At 33.1% G+C, this 17,836-nt stretch overlaps 2 protein-coding genes across 2 annotated transcripts; one reads left to right on the top strand and one right to left on the bottom strand.

Annotated features, from left to right (window-relative positions):
- Positions 1-7,856: 7,856 nt before the first annotated feature.
- On the bottom strand, positions 7,857-9,668 carry LOC113694262 (7-deoxyloganetin glucosyltransferase-like). Its single transcript, XM_027213198.2, has 2 exons — positions 9,090-9,668; positions 7,857-8,869 (listed from the first exon to the last, which is right to left on the bottom strand). The coding sequence occupies exons 1-2, from the start codon at positions 9,604-9,606 to the stop codon at positions 7,941-7,943; spliced, it is 1,446 nt and encodes a 481-aa protein (XP_027068999.2). The 5' UTR covers positions 9,607-9,668; the 3' UTR covers positions 7,857-7,940.
- A 4,982-nt stretch (positions 9,669-14,650) lies between these two features.
- LOC140038268 (protein FAR1-RELATED SEQUENCE 4-like) lies at positions 14,651-16,098 on the top strand. Its single transcript, XM_072083399.1, has 2 exons — positions 14,651-15,090; positions 16,056-16,098. The coding sequence occupies exons 1-2, from the start codon at positions 14,651-14,653 to the stop codon at positions 16,096-16,098; spliced, it is 483 nt and encodes a 160-aa protein (XP_071939500.1).
- Positions 16,099-17,836: the final 1,738 nt, after the last annotated feature.

Here is a 17,836-nt window from a genome sequence, read left to right as displayed (position 1 = left end):
TGGACATTTTTGCAGCAATATAAGTAAGCTAACCTCTTGTTTTCAAGTAGAGCTGGCAATTTGTCCCAAGTCCCAATGGGCTACCCATGCCCAAAGGAACTTTGGGCGGGATGGGTATTATAATTTGGTATTGGGTTTAAGTTGGGACACATCCCAACTATACCCATTAATGAATGGGAAAGGATGGGAAATACTTGGGTACCCATTGGGCTCAAATGGCAAGGGCTCCGTTTGGATTAGTTGTTTTTGGTAGGTGTTTTTGAAATATTTTATTGTAGCCGTGTATATGAAAAATTTTTACTATAAAATTTTTTTGAAATATTTGATATACTAATATGGATGGGATGTTTCTTGAGTTATTGTATATTACTGTAACATTGTATTTGAAAAACTTATTTTTTGAAAAAATAGTCAATCCAAACGGAGTCTTAGATTCAAAAATTATCTTTAACAATTTTTATAGTCATACCAGCGAATATAATCTAGTAGTCTTCTTAGTCATTATCCACAAGAATTTCTAGCATTTCAGTTAGTTTAGACCTGTCATCCTTGGACAATGATGAGGATAAATATTCAACGTCCTAAGGACCTTGGCCATCTTGATATATGTTGGAATATGGCTGTATATCTATCTTTTCCTTTATTTGTTAATCCAATTTTTGGTGGGAATCTTGAGTATAAAGCACTTGCATGTTTATTTAATAAAACTAAAAGAAATTTAATAAATCAAAAATATTAAAATTATATAAAAAAATAAAAAATGAATTAAAGGAAAAAAAATATGTAGAAAATGAATTTGGGTATTGGGCGGGATGAATCTAAACCCATCCCAAAATGATCCCGCCCAAGTTAGTCCCAAAACACATATGGGTATGGTTGGACCCAAACCCATATGACTCGGTTCCATCTCAAACCCAAGCAAATCCCGCCCATCCCGCCCATTTTGCCACCTCTATTCTCAAGTGCCCCTTTTTCTTGTTTGTTCTCGATGTCAGGTTTGGCCCCTCAAAATTTTTGTATTTCATTTTGGAGAGAGATAGATTGAATGCTTCGAAAGGTTCCAAATTTGAATTCTCCCACATATATTAAATTTTTTTAAAAAAAATTTTATAATTTATTTATTGTTTTAATAATATAACGGACTAGCATTCTGACTCCGTGTATGAAATTTGCCTCTAAAAAAAATGGTACTTCTTTTTATTGTTTTTGTTCTCAAAATTTTTTCTATTTTATTTTCCTTTTAATTATCCCTTGATTGAGCACTCAATACACAAGTAGACTTGGACTCTTCAACATTATGAATCATGAAAATATTGGTTTAGTTAGCTTTTCTTCCAACCAACTTGTTTTTTTTTTTCTCTTGTTAATGTTTTGTGTATTCTTATGATTATAAACAGCAATGTAATTGCAAGTATTAGCTTTCAAATAATGGCCGTGTTCTTTGCTAATTATCATTATGTAAAAGATGATTTAATACTTTAGATTTTCAGCTTTCTTATTCATAAAATCAGAATATGAAAAAAGGTTGTAAACACGATAAACTAATTTTTTTAATCAAAATCTAAAAATCGGGTATTAAAAATCAATTGAGAACAAGATCAGTATATTTGGACAACAAACAGTGGTAAATTTGAGACTAATTATTTTGTGTTAACATCATGCATTTGGACCACGGTGGCAAAGTCGAGGCCCAACTAAAGCATTTTTGTATATGTTCGAAAATCAAAGCCTTGGGCAGTGAAAAAAAAAAGGTGGAATGTTGTATTTTCAAAATTGGATCTAATATTCGGATGAATCTCGTGATAGCAAGAAAGTGGGTTTTTAAGTTATGGGTCTAGCAAAAGGAAATTGAAGACATGATCCTATAGGATCTCCCCCTTCAAAATCGAACATGAAAATTTCTTTTTATCCGGCTGAAGTTGGTACACCAAATAAAGAAAATAAAGAAAGGAGTTCATTCTGAAAAAAAAAAAAGTCACGCTCTTCCTTATGGAAAGGAAGGATTAGGAAAATCCTATTAATTGAAACTTTCTCCAGACCCTTCGAAAAGACACGAAAAAGAACAACTTGACGTTTACCTTGAGCTAGAGCATGGAGCTAAGTCTTCCTTTTTTTTTGGGCTTTATAAAAGGAAGGAGAAAGAAAATTATTTATGAATTGAATGAGAGATCTCAAAATTCCTAATTACTTAGTTTTTTTTTTCACAAAAAAGATCAATATTGATTTCTCACTTATTTTCATGATGATTCGAACCTTTAACCACTCGTACCTATAGTTGAGTTACACTTATGGGACGAGCATGGAGATTCCTTCCTCTAAGCTCGTATTTCGGCCCACAAGTGGCCTTCTCATATTATATATTAGGCTTTGATATCACAACTTAAAGAATGAGATCATGGGCACTTTCCAAAAGTACTAGTAAGTTACAAGTGCATGCGAAGCCAATTCGTATATATATATATATATATATATATATATATATATATATATATATATATATATATATATATATGTGTGTGTGTGTGTGTACAAAGTTCCCCATAGGACTAAGGAAATTGTGATTAGGATTTATATATTGTGAAAGTTGATCCAATCCCATGGCCAAAGATGTGTGAGAATAAGATTTTTCAACGGAAAATGGACCTAGATTCATATATGATGCAATTTGATTGATGTACCTCTTGACTAAAGACATGTGAGATTAGTTAAGTATTTCTAGGAAAGGAAAAACTGTGCATACTCATTTATTTCCTTACTAAATACAGGCAAAGTCATAAAGGAAAAACAAAAGTACCCTTACATACTTTATTGTTTGCCTTGCACATTTATTTCCTTACTAAATACAGGCAAAGTCATAAAGGAAAAACAGAAGTACCCCTTACATACTTTACAGTTTGCCTTTGTTGCCAGTAACTCTGATCTCTGCCTTCAGAAGAAATTGTTGATTGCTCTATAAATTTAAATCCTTCACGGAAAGAAGCATTTAAGAGCATAAAAATAAACAATGGGAAAAAATCACAACTTCCTTAAAGGAGAACTATGCCACGTGTTCAAAAATTAGGGTGATATAGTAAACTTCCATATCTTCTTATATAATAGAGATAATAGAGATAAAAAAACCCATTGGATTCAGAAAGGACAACATAAGGGCCACTTGTTGATTTGGCATGAACAAAGGGACAAAAAAAAAGTTATGCAAGGGATAATAAATATTCCACTTGTCAACCTATTAAGAAGCCAAGTGGCAAGAAAGGAAGCAAAGAACTAAACCCCTTGCTTCTTATACTAGTAAGGCCGCATGGCAAATGCCCACACTAAAGTGTTTAAGAATAACAAAATTTGAAAGATGGTTTATGAGTTGAGTGTTATGTGTAGATATATTATAAAGAGCATCTTAATGCATTGTTGGTTATTAAAGGGAAAAAATTCGTTCTAATAAAAAGCAAGTATTAACGCATAAATAAAATAAAATAAATTTGAAAGGAAAAGTGTATATTATGTTTGGTGGTAATTCCAGCTAGTTTATACAGGTTTAACTGGTGCTAAATAAATAAGTGAAATGACTAATCTGGAGTAAAGTGACAAGCTAAGCAAAAATTTTGAGTACTGAAAGTAATGCTGCAAAAGGAAAACACAAAACATGCAAAAAAAAGTATATGTTACTATAGATGCATAGATTTGTTGAAGTAAAAAGTAAGAAAAATTGTATTACCAAATGTGAGAAAACAAGAAAGTGAAGGAAGCTTTCACTCTACTACATGGGAATGGGAAGGAAATAAAACAAGAAAAAAATGAAGCATAACAAAGGTTGGTAGTGTGTGTAAGGTCGTGTACTATACTATTTAAGGGCAGTTTGTTGATAATAATTTCATCTGAAAAGGTAGTCTATGAAAACTAAACTAAACTAGTGCTTTGTCTTTCAATCTAATAGTTATACACATATGAAATACAGTTGATAATTCATCAAAAAATTGATTTTCTTGTGAAGAACAACCTAACTATGAAGAAAAATGTAAGTATCTAATATGGTTAGATAATTGAGAAAAAAGATGAGTAGTTGAAGAATGATTGCATTATTTAACTTATGGCTTATTATAAGTAAAGCAGAGGAAAAATAGGAGAACCAAGCAATCTGTAAGCTGACTTGTTGAATAATCTAATAATGCAATAAGTTTGGAAAAATGTTTTTCTCTCCAAATTAGAACTCATAATATATAAGCTGTATTGAATAATTTATAATTTGACAATGTAGAAAATAAGAAAAAAAATGCAAATCTAACGGTTACCATGAAAACAACAACAAAGAGCATTTGAATGAAATATAATAGAGATACACTTATTTTTGTCATTTAGACGTTAATGCATTCGTTTGATTAAGAAAAGAAAAAATTAATTGCAATAAAAAACACTTATTAAGGTATAAATGAATTAAAATAGAATTGATAACAAAAATATATGAACATAAAGTCAAATGTTACCAAATATTTTAATATCAACAAATTAAAATAAATTCAAAACATAAAAATGCACACTACATTAAGTAGCAGTAATAATCTTTTTCTTTATAATAAGATGAAATTAGTTTTAAATAATCTTTTTCGTTACATTAACAAAATAATAAAATGTCAAAGACTATAAGAAAATGTCAAAATAACAATTTGAAAAAATCCATGCAATTTGACGATTTTTAACAAATGCAGCTTAATTTGTCAAATATAATTTATAATTCATATTGAAATAAATATAAATATAAATTCAAAGAATAATTATGATAATAACATTGTAATCTGATTAAAGCTTAAGTTAAATTGTCAAATATAAGTTGAAATAATCATGTAAATGATACTCTAATTGAATTATATCTCTTCAAACTTTAGAGTTTGAAAAGTGTTTTTTTTCCTTTTCTCGAGAAGCTTCATTAGTTTTTATCAAAAGATTGGCTTGCCACTTGGACATTTTTGCAAGGTTATAATTTTGCTAACCTCTCGTTCTCAAGTGTACCTTTTTCTTGTTTTTTCTCGAGGTTAAGTTTGGCCCCCTCGAAATTTTTGTATTTCATTTTGGGAAGGAATGGATTGAGTGGTTGGAAAGGTAGAGATGGAAGTGTAAGTGAGAAATCCCGAATTTAAATATTCTCTATTACACTAAATTTTTTTTTAAAAAAATGAAATTTTTGTAATTCATTTATTGTTTTAATAAAATAACGGGCTAACATTGCGACCCCGTGTACGGAATTTGTCTCTGGAAAAAAAGTGGTACTTCTTTTTATTTTTTTTCTCAAAATTTTTTTCTATTTTATTTTTCTTCTAATTATCCCTTGATTAAACACTCAATAGATAAGTAGACTTGGCCTTCAAGATTATGAATCATGAAAATTTTGGGTTTAGTTAGCTTTTTTCTTCGCACCAACTTGTTTTTCTTTGTTCTCTTTTTATTTTTTTGTGTCTTCTTATGATTATAAACAGCAGTGTAATTGCAAATATTAGCTTTCAAATAATGTGCTAATTCTCATTATGTAAAAGATGATTTTAGATACTTCAGATTTTCAGCTTTCTTATGTTCAAAATATTCATAAAATCAGAATATAGAAAACAGTTGTAAAAAAATTTCAACATATAGAAAACATTCTCATCTGTTATTTTGAAGAAGTAACTCTTTATGCACTAACAGTGTGGTAACCTTTTCACACTAGCAGCCATTAATATATGCCACATATACATATTATTTAAATTTCAAATTTAAATTCATATTATATGGAATGATCTAAATCTGTTAGTGTAAAAAAATTTTATATTGACAATGTATAAAAATTTACTATATTTTAAATGTATTACCATAAAGAGATGTGCACTCAAACTAGTGAAAGAGTTTCTTTTTTTTTTTTTAAAGATAAAAAATTGGATGACTTCATAGTCAATAATAGCTGGAACTCAAATATTCTATTTTTAACATTTTTATCGAAAATGAATTGCATGTCTTTTTATATTATAAATTCTGTATATGGCTATGACATAAATATCTTCTGTCAGTTATTGACAAATAGGTTTAAGATTACATTACACCATCATGTAACGCATTATGAACTAAATTATTTTATTCAAATTGTAATTTAATATTAGAGCGATTATTGCGTAAAAACATTTGTAGGCCCAGAAGACTGTATTGTTTTTTCTTTTTTTTTTTCCAATAAAGGGTCCCACATAATGTATGACAAAAAAGGTGAGCATAATCACTTCCTTAATAATGGAGGAGAAAACAACAGATTAAAAAACGCAGATGTAAGCACGGAGTGATAGGGTTGCGGGCTTATGGGAGGCTTGGGCGGGGGCGTTGATTGTTGACCTTAGTACTGTGGTCGTGTAATAAACTATAAAATGCCTGCAAGAAGTAAGCATGGATGCGAACATTTAATTGTTCGATGTTGACTATATATTCAAGACCACTCCTGTAATTTCTGCATTCAATCATTGCCATCACCTATTTTGGATTGTAAATTATTTGAAATAATTTTATAAAAAAATATTGTAGCACTTTTTTTATATGATATATGTGAGATGAAAAGATGATTGAAAAATGTGTTGATAATGCAAGCAAATTAGTGTGTAAATAAGGTGTAAATAAAGCAGAATAATTAACGATCCAAACACACTCATTAATGTTAGGAAAATGTTGGATTGGCTGGCTGGTAAAATTAGGAGATTTTGAATTTAAAACCTTTCACTTATTAAAAAAAATTCATGAGAACGAGGCCTTCCTTTTTCTCAAATAAAAAAAAGAAAAAAAAATTAAAAAAAGGGTTAGAATTTGACGTTCAACATTACAACCTGCAGTTTTATTAATAAGTTAAGAGCTAGTAACCGAGGTAGGAATATGTTAGATGGTTCAAATGAGAGAATGTAAATGAAAGATTTTGAATTCAAACTCTTCCATTTTCACAATAAAAAAAAATGCTGAGAGTAGTGGGAATTTGCTATAATTAAACTCTCTGCACTTTATAAATGAATTCAATATTGAAGAGCACCATATCCGAAATAAGTTAGGTTCATGATTTTTTGGTCTGTAACTAGTGTATAACTTGATATTGCAACTCTTTTTTATTTTTGGGTAAATTCCACTTTACCCCCCTGTGGTTTAGCGTTTTTTCACATAACCCCCCTATAGTTTCAAAAGCTATACATAACCCCCTCATGGTTTGGATTAAAGTGTCAAAGTAACAGAAATAGTCACTCGTAACGGAACTTCTAAAAATGTCGAAATTACCCTTATAAATACATGACACATTAACCCCCTATGATTTTTATATTTTACCATATAACCCCCTTATGGTTTAATACTTTATCATATAACCCCCTTATGCTTTTCAAAATATACACATAACCCCCCTTGGTTAATACATAAATTTCAACCTTACATAAGGGTATTTTTGACATTTTAGGTGACGCCGTTACGAGTGACCATTTCCGTTACTTTGACACTTTAATCCAAACCATGAGGGGGTTATGTATAGCTTTTGAAACCACAGGGGGGTTATGTGAAAAAACGCTAAACCACAGGGGGGTAAAGTGGAGTTTGCCCTTTATTTTTTATGAATTCATATATCCAATAAAAAAATGTTAATGAATTCATGTATTCAATAATAAAAAAAAATCTTTAACTTCACATAATCTGAGCGTAGTTCTTGGACTCGAGGACCTGATCAAATTTTTGCTATCACGGTATGCCATGCCAATTTGCAGTATTTTGCATTTAGTAATGCAGACAGGGACCTCAATATATTCCAAAGGTTTGCGTAGCTGGCTAGATGGGACTTCGTAATCACGATTAACTTTCTAGGAAAAGATAAGCACAAAAGAACATTGAAGGATTGTAACCTCCGTAAATAGAGATAATTTATTTATAGAATTGAAAGAAATTCATTACATAAATATGCTATTCTGATTTTACTTGGTGAGAAGCACTTGAACCACCTTATCCAGATTCGAGTAAGAAGAACCACCCGAACTTTTAGCTGCTTCTTCAGCCTTGTTCTTCCACTCCAAGGCTTTTTTCTTCATGTCCTTTCCCTTTTCTCTAACCATCAACTCAGTCACAAGGCTCTCAACTTCGTCCCTCTTAACATTATTGTCTATCTCCAATCCATTGCCCCATTTGGTGCAGCAGAACCAGCAATTGGTTTGTTGGTCGGCGAAAAACGGCCAACAAATCATGGGCACCCCACTACAGATACTCTCGAGAGTTGAATTCCATCCGCTATGAGTTAAGAATCCTCCAATGGCAGGATGGCTGAGAACTTGTTCCTGAGTGCACCAGCTTGCTAGTAGGCCTCTATCTTTAGTTTCCTCCAAAAATTCAGGAGGAAGAATTGCAGAGGCGCCAGAGACAAGATCAGGCCTGATGATCCACAAAAATGTTTGTTTACTATTTGCAAGTCCCCATGCAAACTCCACGAGCTGGTCAGGAGTCATAACAGTGACGCTTCCAAAGTTTACATAGACAACAGAATTGGGATCCTTTGGATCAAGCCATTCTAGGCACTCGGGCTCTTCTTTCCAAAGATTTGACCCCACAACTGATAACCTCTCATCTTTTACCTCTTTCTGGAGAAGCTGTAGAGGCCCAATGGCGTAGATGGGAGGAAGGATGGCAGACAGAGCATTTATAACATCCTCTTCCAGCTCCTCAAATGTGTTCAAAATAATAGCTAAAGCCTTCTTGGCTCTCTCAGTCTCTTGCAGGACGAATTTTACCATGTAGTCATCCGGATTTGTAGTTCTTAAGAAACTTGGAAGATCTCTCAGACGTATATCTTTCATCCCGGGAATCCAATCCAAAGCTTGCTCAAGGTATCCATTTGACAAATAACTTGCATCTGTAATTGACAAGGATTCACAAGTTTAACTCGATTAAAAAATAAAAAAGAAGATACAGTAATTATTAATATCTTAAATGCCATCAAGCTAGTTGCCAAGGGGGTTATATTATATCTATTTCGCAGTGCAGAAGTTCAGAAATCCAACTAGTGCTAAAAGTCTCTCTCACGAGAGCTCAAAGGAGAAATACCACAAAAAGTTCTTGGGCCTGAAGAGTACCTTTGAGTGGTATGAGACCCTTTTCTATGAGCTTAGCATAGTGCATATAACCCAAGAATCCACATGCACTAGGAGTCCAAAACAATATTTCTGGGACGCCTAGTTCTGCGGCAGCTTCAAGAGTAAAGCTCATGGCTCCATCAGAAACTATGCAAGAAACAGGGGGCACTTGTGATGAAGAGGGATCATTAAGTTCTGCAAGGAGATCTCTAAATGGACCTAAGCAATGAGTAGTGGTGGATTCACAAAGGGAGGGGACGTCTTGGGTGGCATCAACATCAGAAGGAGGAAGCCCATCAGGAATGGCTTTAAATTGGAAATCAGGCAAGCCATTGAGGGCATCAGGACCTCTAGACTTCAGCAAACGTTTGTGGTTGAATTCTGTGTTAACAAAGGTTATATGAAACCCTTTATGATGAAGGAGCTTGGCTAGTTTCAGCATAGGGTTTATGTGACCCTGTGCTGGATATGGAATACAAACAGCATGAGGCTTTTCTGGCAGCGAAATGGAAACCATTGCTTATGTTTTTTTTCCCCCTCACTTTCTTTTGTTGTTGGAATGAGTTGTGATGCTTAAGCCCGCGGCTATCTATCCAAATTTATAGCGGCCGGAGCAATTTGTGAAAATTGAAAAAGCAAAATTTAGCATACGTAATAATCAACGAAATGAAGCAAAACCATTGGGAAACAAAATGGTATTGTCTTTATGTAGATACTAAACATAATTAGGGATAACCAATTTACATAATTTTTTAGGGATATTATGTAAATATATCCAAAGCAACAGAGCAGTTAAGTGGATAATGTAATCTTGGAAAAGGGGTTTTGAAACGGTCTAGGTCAATTGCTATAGCTTGAGTTGCTTTCATTTTTTCACCCCACATAAAATTACAGAGAAATTTTGTATATATATTTTGAAACATCAGAAGATCATGTGATAATATATAGCTATTATATTATACGAGTAGACTGTAATTTACCCACAGTAAAGTGCAATCTCTCAACCGCTGGAAAATTAATTTCATCCTATGCAGGGACGAAATCTTAGGATATCCTATGCAGGGACGGATCACACAATGGCAAAAAAAAAAAAAATCTTAGGATGAAGACGTAAATGACCTCGAATTATTGCAGATCTGATCCGTGACAAGAAGGGTTATTGATGTGAACGTGAATTTGAGTCCAAGTGACTTGCATACATGTTGACCAATACAATTAAGAATTCAAAACCAAAAGTTGATTTGTCACACATAGTTTAATTGATCATGACAGAGAAAACCTTTTATTACTTTATCAATGTTCGAGCTTCATCCTTAAAACAAAATCTCTTAGGTTAATATGTATTTTGTACAGAAAAAATGTTATTTTGTCACTTCAAAGAAAAGTCGAGTTGGATGATAAGATGAAAAATATTATCTATAAAAGATAATGAATTCAAAATCTTTCACTCTATAAAAAAAAAGACATCATTACTCTAAATTAATTTACGTACTCTTAGCAGCCTGCCCTATTTATGTATTTTTGTCAGAGTTATTGCAAAGCTATTAGGGGTTAATTGTCAAAGTCTTTGATAAACTGACTAATGTCCATTTCTGAAAAGGAAGAATTTTACAGAGCTTGAATTTCTGAAGGCGAGAAAGTTGAATTTGATAGTGGTGCTCTCAATAGAGACAGAAATAAGCATATTTTGGATTGACCCGCAAAGTGGCTATAGCGTACGCAATCCGTTGAAATTGCAAATATCTACTCTCTTCTTATTGAAATTGTCACGCAATCCGTTGTCTTAACTTGCAAATATCTATAGAGGGTTTGCATGAATTGACCATTAGATCTCTACTCTCAATCTTCTTTTTTTTTGGGTGTATTATCTATAAATACTATTATCAAATCATAACTACTTTATCATATGAACTGGAAGAAAATAACTTGGAAATTCGAAAGCTAAAATTGTCTTACAATAAATTATGGTAAAAATTCATACATATTTTATATGAATTGGAACAAAATAACGTGGAATCTTGAAAGCTACAATTGGCTTACATGGAAAAGGCAATTGACTCTGAAAGTTTCTTGCAGTTGTAAAATAAGATACCATCTCTTCAACCTTATTATTTAAAAAGATTTGTTGAAGTGAAAAATGGACCTGCTTTGGACACTGATCCGGACATGTGGGTTGGATAATAAAACAAAACTACTCTGATATAAACAAATATAATAAGTGGCGTATTCAGACTTTGATACCTGTTAATATTGACTGTACGCATTCAACACAATTCAAGTTTTGGACCAACTAAAAGGATTATCACCTCCAATATCATTGGAGCATGTTATTTTTCAGGTCAATTTTTTATTTATCTCAATGAAGGCAGATAAACTCTACATCATAAAGTTGAAGAATGAACCCTTGATATCTTTTTATTTTATTTTTTTGTTTTGAAACTATACCTTTGATATCTTCTCTTTTTTTTTTTTTCCAAATATCTTGATAACAATGCAAATTTGATGAGGTTGAAAAACAGGCAACTAACTGCTTGAAAACAATATATTATTAAGGAGACAAAAGGGTGTAAAGAAAATAATTTAGGAGTCCGGTGAATAGTTTCTTCTAAATTGTATCAAATTTGGTTGTCAGTAGGAATTGAGTGAATAGTTTCCTCTAAATTTAAAGTTTCCTCTAGTTAGTTGATGCAAATGAGTGAATATATACATAATTGACCCCTTTCGCTTCAATAGGAATCAAAATTTGAGATGAGTAATTGTAAACATAATTAACACATTATTTGAAGAAATCAAAATTTGTGGTTGTGGATAATTAATCACAATCATAATTAACATAGTGAATTTGATTCACAAACATAATTATATAGTTGACATAATGACTTTTAAGCCAGTATTGAAAATCAATCTGGAGTTTAATTTACACTTTGCAATAGCAGTTTTTCGATTCTAATTTAATTAAGACTATTACAATTGTTTGATCTTTATTGTAAACAAAATTAAACTTATATTCATTAATTATCATCAATTTTAATCTCAACTTCTGATTGAGTGACAACATCTTATCTTAACACATGTATTGAACATATCCAATCTCTCTTTCAATTTCAAGTTCACTATGTCAATTACAATTTTTGCTCATATTGAAAAGGACAATTTATGTTCTCTCTCAAACATATATTCAAGTCCTTTATGTCAATTATATTTATAATTAGGCACCGACAAATTTAGTTTTGTTTTTAAAATAAAATTTTCAATTATATTTGTGATTACTCATCTACAATATGAATTCTGATTTCAAAGCTATGAGATGAACTGTGATTGTCATATATCTTGTACAACCATAATTATAGGAGTACAATGCCAATTATAATTAGAGAGTTTTTGGTGTCCAATTTAATATTGCTACTTATAGAAGTATAATGCTAATTATAATTTCACTAATGAGTATAAAGGCACTCGTCTGGTTCGGTGGTGGTTCGTTCAGCCCCCTTCCAAATTCCCCATTGACTCTCTTGGATCCACCCCTTTCTCTTAGTATAGAGTAGAAGTAGATGTGAAATAAAATTTATTATGTCTAGAAAAAAAAATTAACGTGGTTTCATTGTATGTTAAGCATCTTGGAAAACTATGAGGTGGTGCTCATATTTGTGTTAATCATTCAAATTTTGAAAATTGAAATCAATGTAATCGCACAAAATTCTAGAAATATATAGCTTTGCACAATCCAAAAGCATATATGAATATGAGTAAATGTAAGCTAGAAGTGCAATAAATTTTGGCAAAAAGCACAATGGTGAAATGTAATATCAAGTTCAAAAGGCATTATGAATGAATTTCTCAAATAGGGATGAGGGGTGGGTATGGAGATAATTAAGCCGATTATAAAGCAGGTAGTAAATGGTGTAATAAATAAAATTGTGCTGTGTAATGTTCAAAAAGTTTAAAGTCTTCCTATCTCCATTCCAAAATATGCAGAATAAAGTAAATGTGAATGGATGATAAATAAATTCGGTCAGAGGGCAAAAAGATGAAAATTTATGTGTAAAGGAAAGTCCGAAATAAATGATTGTCCCAAAATGGGAAAAGTAGGGATTTCATGCTAGAATTGGTTACTTGTCTATATTAAAGCTGGTAGCAAATAAATTTTTAAAGACCATGAGTTAATAAGGGAGTGAAAAAAGCCCAACAACTAGGTGCAGTGACATTGAATCCCCGTTATAAATTGTAGTTGTTACTAGGAAGAAGACAAGTGTTGGGGGGAGGGGACTATGAATGTGAGATCAACGCCTGTAGTGAAGGATTGGCAAAGGAATCAGCAGATGTACCGTGGAACAGTCTAAAGAAAGGTAACAAGCAAATGTCTTTTTTTTTTTTTGTGCATCCATACCTTGTTTTATGTAACATAGTGTTGAGTTTTTTTTTTTAATTTAGTATTTGAAGCCAATTACAAGAAGTCAGTAGTATATTTTGAAAACTGGAGTAATGGGTTAAGTTAAGTCCACTTTTGCACGATATATAAAATAGTAGCATACTTAGTTTATTTTAATTTTTTTTTGTGTGCATTCTCTAGTTCTTGTTTGTAACATGAGCTAGAGAATTTAGAATTTGAAGTTGACTAAGTACATTGAATAAATTCTAGTAGTAGGTATATTATTTAATTATTTTCTGTGATATATAAAATAATATTGGGCTTACTTGGGCTTTGGAGAGTTGAAGCAATATGGTAATGGGCCAAAAAAGTAAGGAAAAAAAATGCCCATTGGTTATTTGGATGACCAGAAAATTTGTTTTCTGACTAACATTGAGCATGCATGTGTTCCAACGAAGAAGACATCACAGGCTAAAATATCGCTATTTTTATTCTAGTTTAGGGTTTGAGATCAACGTTCCAAAGGCAATGGAGGCGGATGATCCCAAAGGAAAGAGACCCGTTGAGTATTATTAGCAAAATTTTTTGATATTGGATACCAACCTTGTGCCACCATCAGAATACTACCACATTGAAGGTAATGACTTGTCTATCTGAGGAGAGCAGCTGGGTAAGAATGGCAATCAACAAGGAGGCAATGTATCCATCAACCATGCAACCCTGGATGATAATGATGTGATGTCCATGACGTTTGACACCATGGAAGAAGCAGAGACTTTTTATCTATTATTTGCTAGGGCAACGGGTTTTAGTGTTCAAAAGGGCTATGAATTTGAAGATGACAATAGAAGGGTGTGTTATAGGCAATGGGTATGCAGTCGAGAGGGTCAGAGAGATCCAAAACGCATGAATAGAGAGGACAGATGAAAGGAACCTCGGCTAGATACTAGAGTTGACTGTCAAGCAACTTTCAAGAAAAGATACGCACCCGAGGAAGATAAATATGTTGTTAGCGAATTTGTGAGGCTCCACACCCACAAATTAGCATGCCCAAGTACCACGATATTCTTGAAATGTCACCGCAACGTCTCCGATGCTAGCACACATACTACATCGTGTGGGCATGAAGACTAGCCAAATTATGAAACTATTTGTTCTACAATGTGGTGGATATCAAAACGTCCCATTTACTATGAAGGATCTATATAATAGAATAAATGCTGGTCGAATGGAGGAAATTGCAAATAGGGATGCAGATGATGCAATTGCATATCTATTTGTAAAGAAGGATGTTGACCCTGAAGTGTACTTTAACTTTACTGTTACCTATGATGGCCGTTTGGGGAGATTGTTTTGGTCAGATTCTCGATCTAGGGAAGACTACAAATATTATGGTGATGTCATAGTTTTTTATAGTACCTTCACCACAAATAGATATACGCATCCAGTGGTTGTGATGTGTGGCATTAATAATCATTTTTGCACGTCTGTTTTTGCATGCTCTACTGTTCCTGATGAGAAAGTCAAAACTTATGAATGGATCCTTAACAACTTTCTTGAGGCAATGGATAGCAAACAACCATTATCCATTGTGTTGGATGGGGCACCTCAGATAAGGAAAGCAATCAAAAGGTGCTTCCCGAATGCAAAGTATCGCTTTTGTTCATGGCACATACAGTAAAATCTCATCTCAAATATTGCTAATGGGGAGTTTAGGGAAGGGTCCAAAAATTGCATGTATAGAAATTGCTCCATTGACCAGTTTTTAGTCACCTTATGCAACCTCCAGAATCACGATTGGATTAAGTACATCTACAGGAAAAGAGAAAGATGGGTATTCGCATATCTTCGAGGAAACTTTTTTGATAGCATGAGGAGCACACAACATTCAGAGAAGATGAACGATGTTTTAAAGATATACCTACACAAAGAGCAAAGACTATTTGAGTCAGTTAGGGCATTTGACCTAGCAATGGCATGGCTTTAACGTGAGGAGACGAGGTTGGACGCGGAGACAGAGCACACCTCCCTCTTACCCACTACTAATATGCATTACTTAAAGCGGCATGCTACAAAAATCTCTACAAGACACATATTTATAAAGGTTAGGAAAGAGATGAAGAGTCAAGATGTGTATTTTATGTACAACGTGATGGATGATGGAGTCCAGTGCATCCACTTCATTGCTCATGCCTATTCAAATAGACGATGGAGAGTCCTATACAATCGGGAGTCACAAGTTATGCAGTGTTCGTGTGAACAAAAGGAGACACTAGGATTACCATGTTGCCATATGTTTAGGGTCATGGTTAAACTAATTGGGTTAGTTTAGTGAGGCAGAAAGCTCTCATGTTGTCAACGTCTTTAAATATTGACTTACAATTTCAATTGGCTGATCAAGAGTGAGGCCTAGGCATCTATTAATGGGCTTCCTCATGTTCAAGTCATTATAAAAAATGTAATTATTAGTCAATATGATGATTTAGAAAAATCACAACTCATTAATGCAAATAATGCTCCAACAAATGATAATACCTAATGTTTTTGCTTCTGACCAACATTCTTCTTCATTAATGTTCTCTTGTCCATTGCTCCAGGACTTTTGTGCTTGGATACAAGACATTGGTGAGCAATACATAAAAGTCTAAGTTTTGCCAACCTATTAGATGATACCTCTGAGTTAGCTTTTAGAAGTCCCAAAAGGTTTTCTAATGCATTTTTTGGTAGAGAATGAGCTATCCTTTCTCTTCTTCATATCTGTAGCTAGTTCATTAGCTATTATCTCAACACTTGCCTGCTTAATCAAAGAAGTTACATCTATTGATGCCTCCTTGTCATCTTCACATAATGGCATTGGTACCCTATTACTTTGAGCATCACCAGAAAAATGTTCAATCATCGTGGGGGGTATTCGACAATTCGGAATATTTAATTTCGTCTTGTTTCTATAATCACAAGACTTTTCATTATCAAATTTCTCTATTAGCCTTCTTATTTCACTAACAATTACTCCTTGCACATACTCCAATAATCGTGACAAGGCAATCACTGACTCACCGACCACTTTACATCTATCTTTCAACTTTTTATAGGATTCTTCTAAATCAGTCATCCTCTTATCCATAAGTGAGTTTCTTTTATCCTCCATAGACGCCTTGGAAATCAAAACCGAATCTTCAACAATCATTTCAACCTATATAACAATAACGACAATCAAAAATAGGTATTAAAATTTTATATTAACTACTATCTTGACACTTACATTGGCTCCATTAAAGACCCCCGGCTGTTTCAATTTATGGATCTTCCTCTTCAGTTTATCTTCTCCCCAGAAATGCAGTCTCGGTATCGCTCGAATATTTATATGAATATGGGGATTGCCATATATTGTAAAATGCTCTATATAGAACACCTGCACATAGTTATGAAAAAAATCATATTAGTGTTCCATCTAATGCTATTGTGCTGTTTCATGCAAGAGTAATTTTCATTTAATCGAGTTCTTGCCATTAAAAAAAGAACACATCCATCAACAGAAATAGCTTTATTCATTTTGCTTCGTCTAATCCCAGCTACTAATTCATCTAAAACATACTTGGCCCAGTTCATTTGGTTCAACAATTCTACCTCGTGTAGAAATGGTATCAAGGTCCTGCTCAATGGGCATGCCTTGCTTGGAGCCAATACTTTTTCAATTACGAGTAATGCAAAATTCACCTTAAAATCAACATTATGACTTTGTGAAAATAACAAATTCATTTTAAGCTCAGTAAACATTATTTCTTCATCTTTTACTTTGATACCTAGTTGCTCTTCAAGCAATGGGCCTATGTACCAGCCGTTCTGCAATGCAGCGATGTTGACACCTTTTGATGACAGCCCCATCACGTGTTCTACATCCTCTGGCATTACTCTGATGTTTCATCCATGAACATTTAGAGTGCACCTTTCACAATCAAAATTAACCACCAGACACGATAATAGATCTATGTCCACTTCAAGAGCTTCAAGATTCAACAAAGAACCAAATCCAATTTTCCGTACAACATTTCTTTGTTCATCATTCAAATTTTCCAATACATTCTTGGACATACGTGTTGAGGTGTTGGTACTGTAACTTACTTGCAATCTCAAGGGGCCATTGTGTGATTCTTTGACTTTGACTTCTGTGTCCATTGTTATGGTGTGACTTCCATAACAAAAAGGTTCTGGGTTGGTTCCAACAACATCAGTTTCACCACCCTTATACCAAGAAGAATTAATAGTGAACATTCTTGGCCTTGAGCTTGCTCTACTTATCCAATCATCGCTCGGTTCATCTTTCAATTTCCTAAAATTTCAAAAATATAATCTATCACAGCTTGCTATTTTTAATATA

This window comes from Coffea arabica, chromosome 1c, assembly GCF_036785885.1.
Source record: "Coffea arabica cultivar ET-39 chromosome 1c, Coffea Arabica ET-39 HiFi, whole genome shotgun sequence".
Classification (NCBI taxonomy): Eukaryota; Viridiplantae; Streptophyta; class Magnoliopsida; order Gentianales; family Rubiaceae; genus Coffea; species Coffea arabica.
This window is presented reverse-complemented; position numbering and strand designations above follow the sequence as displayed.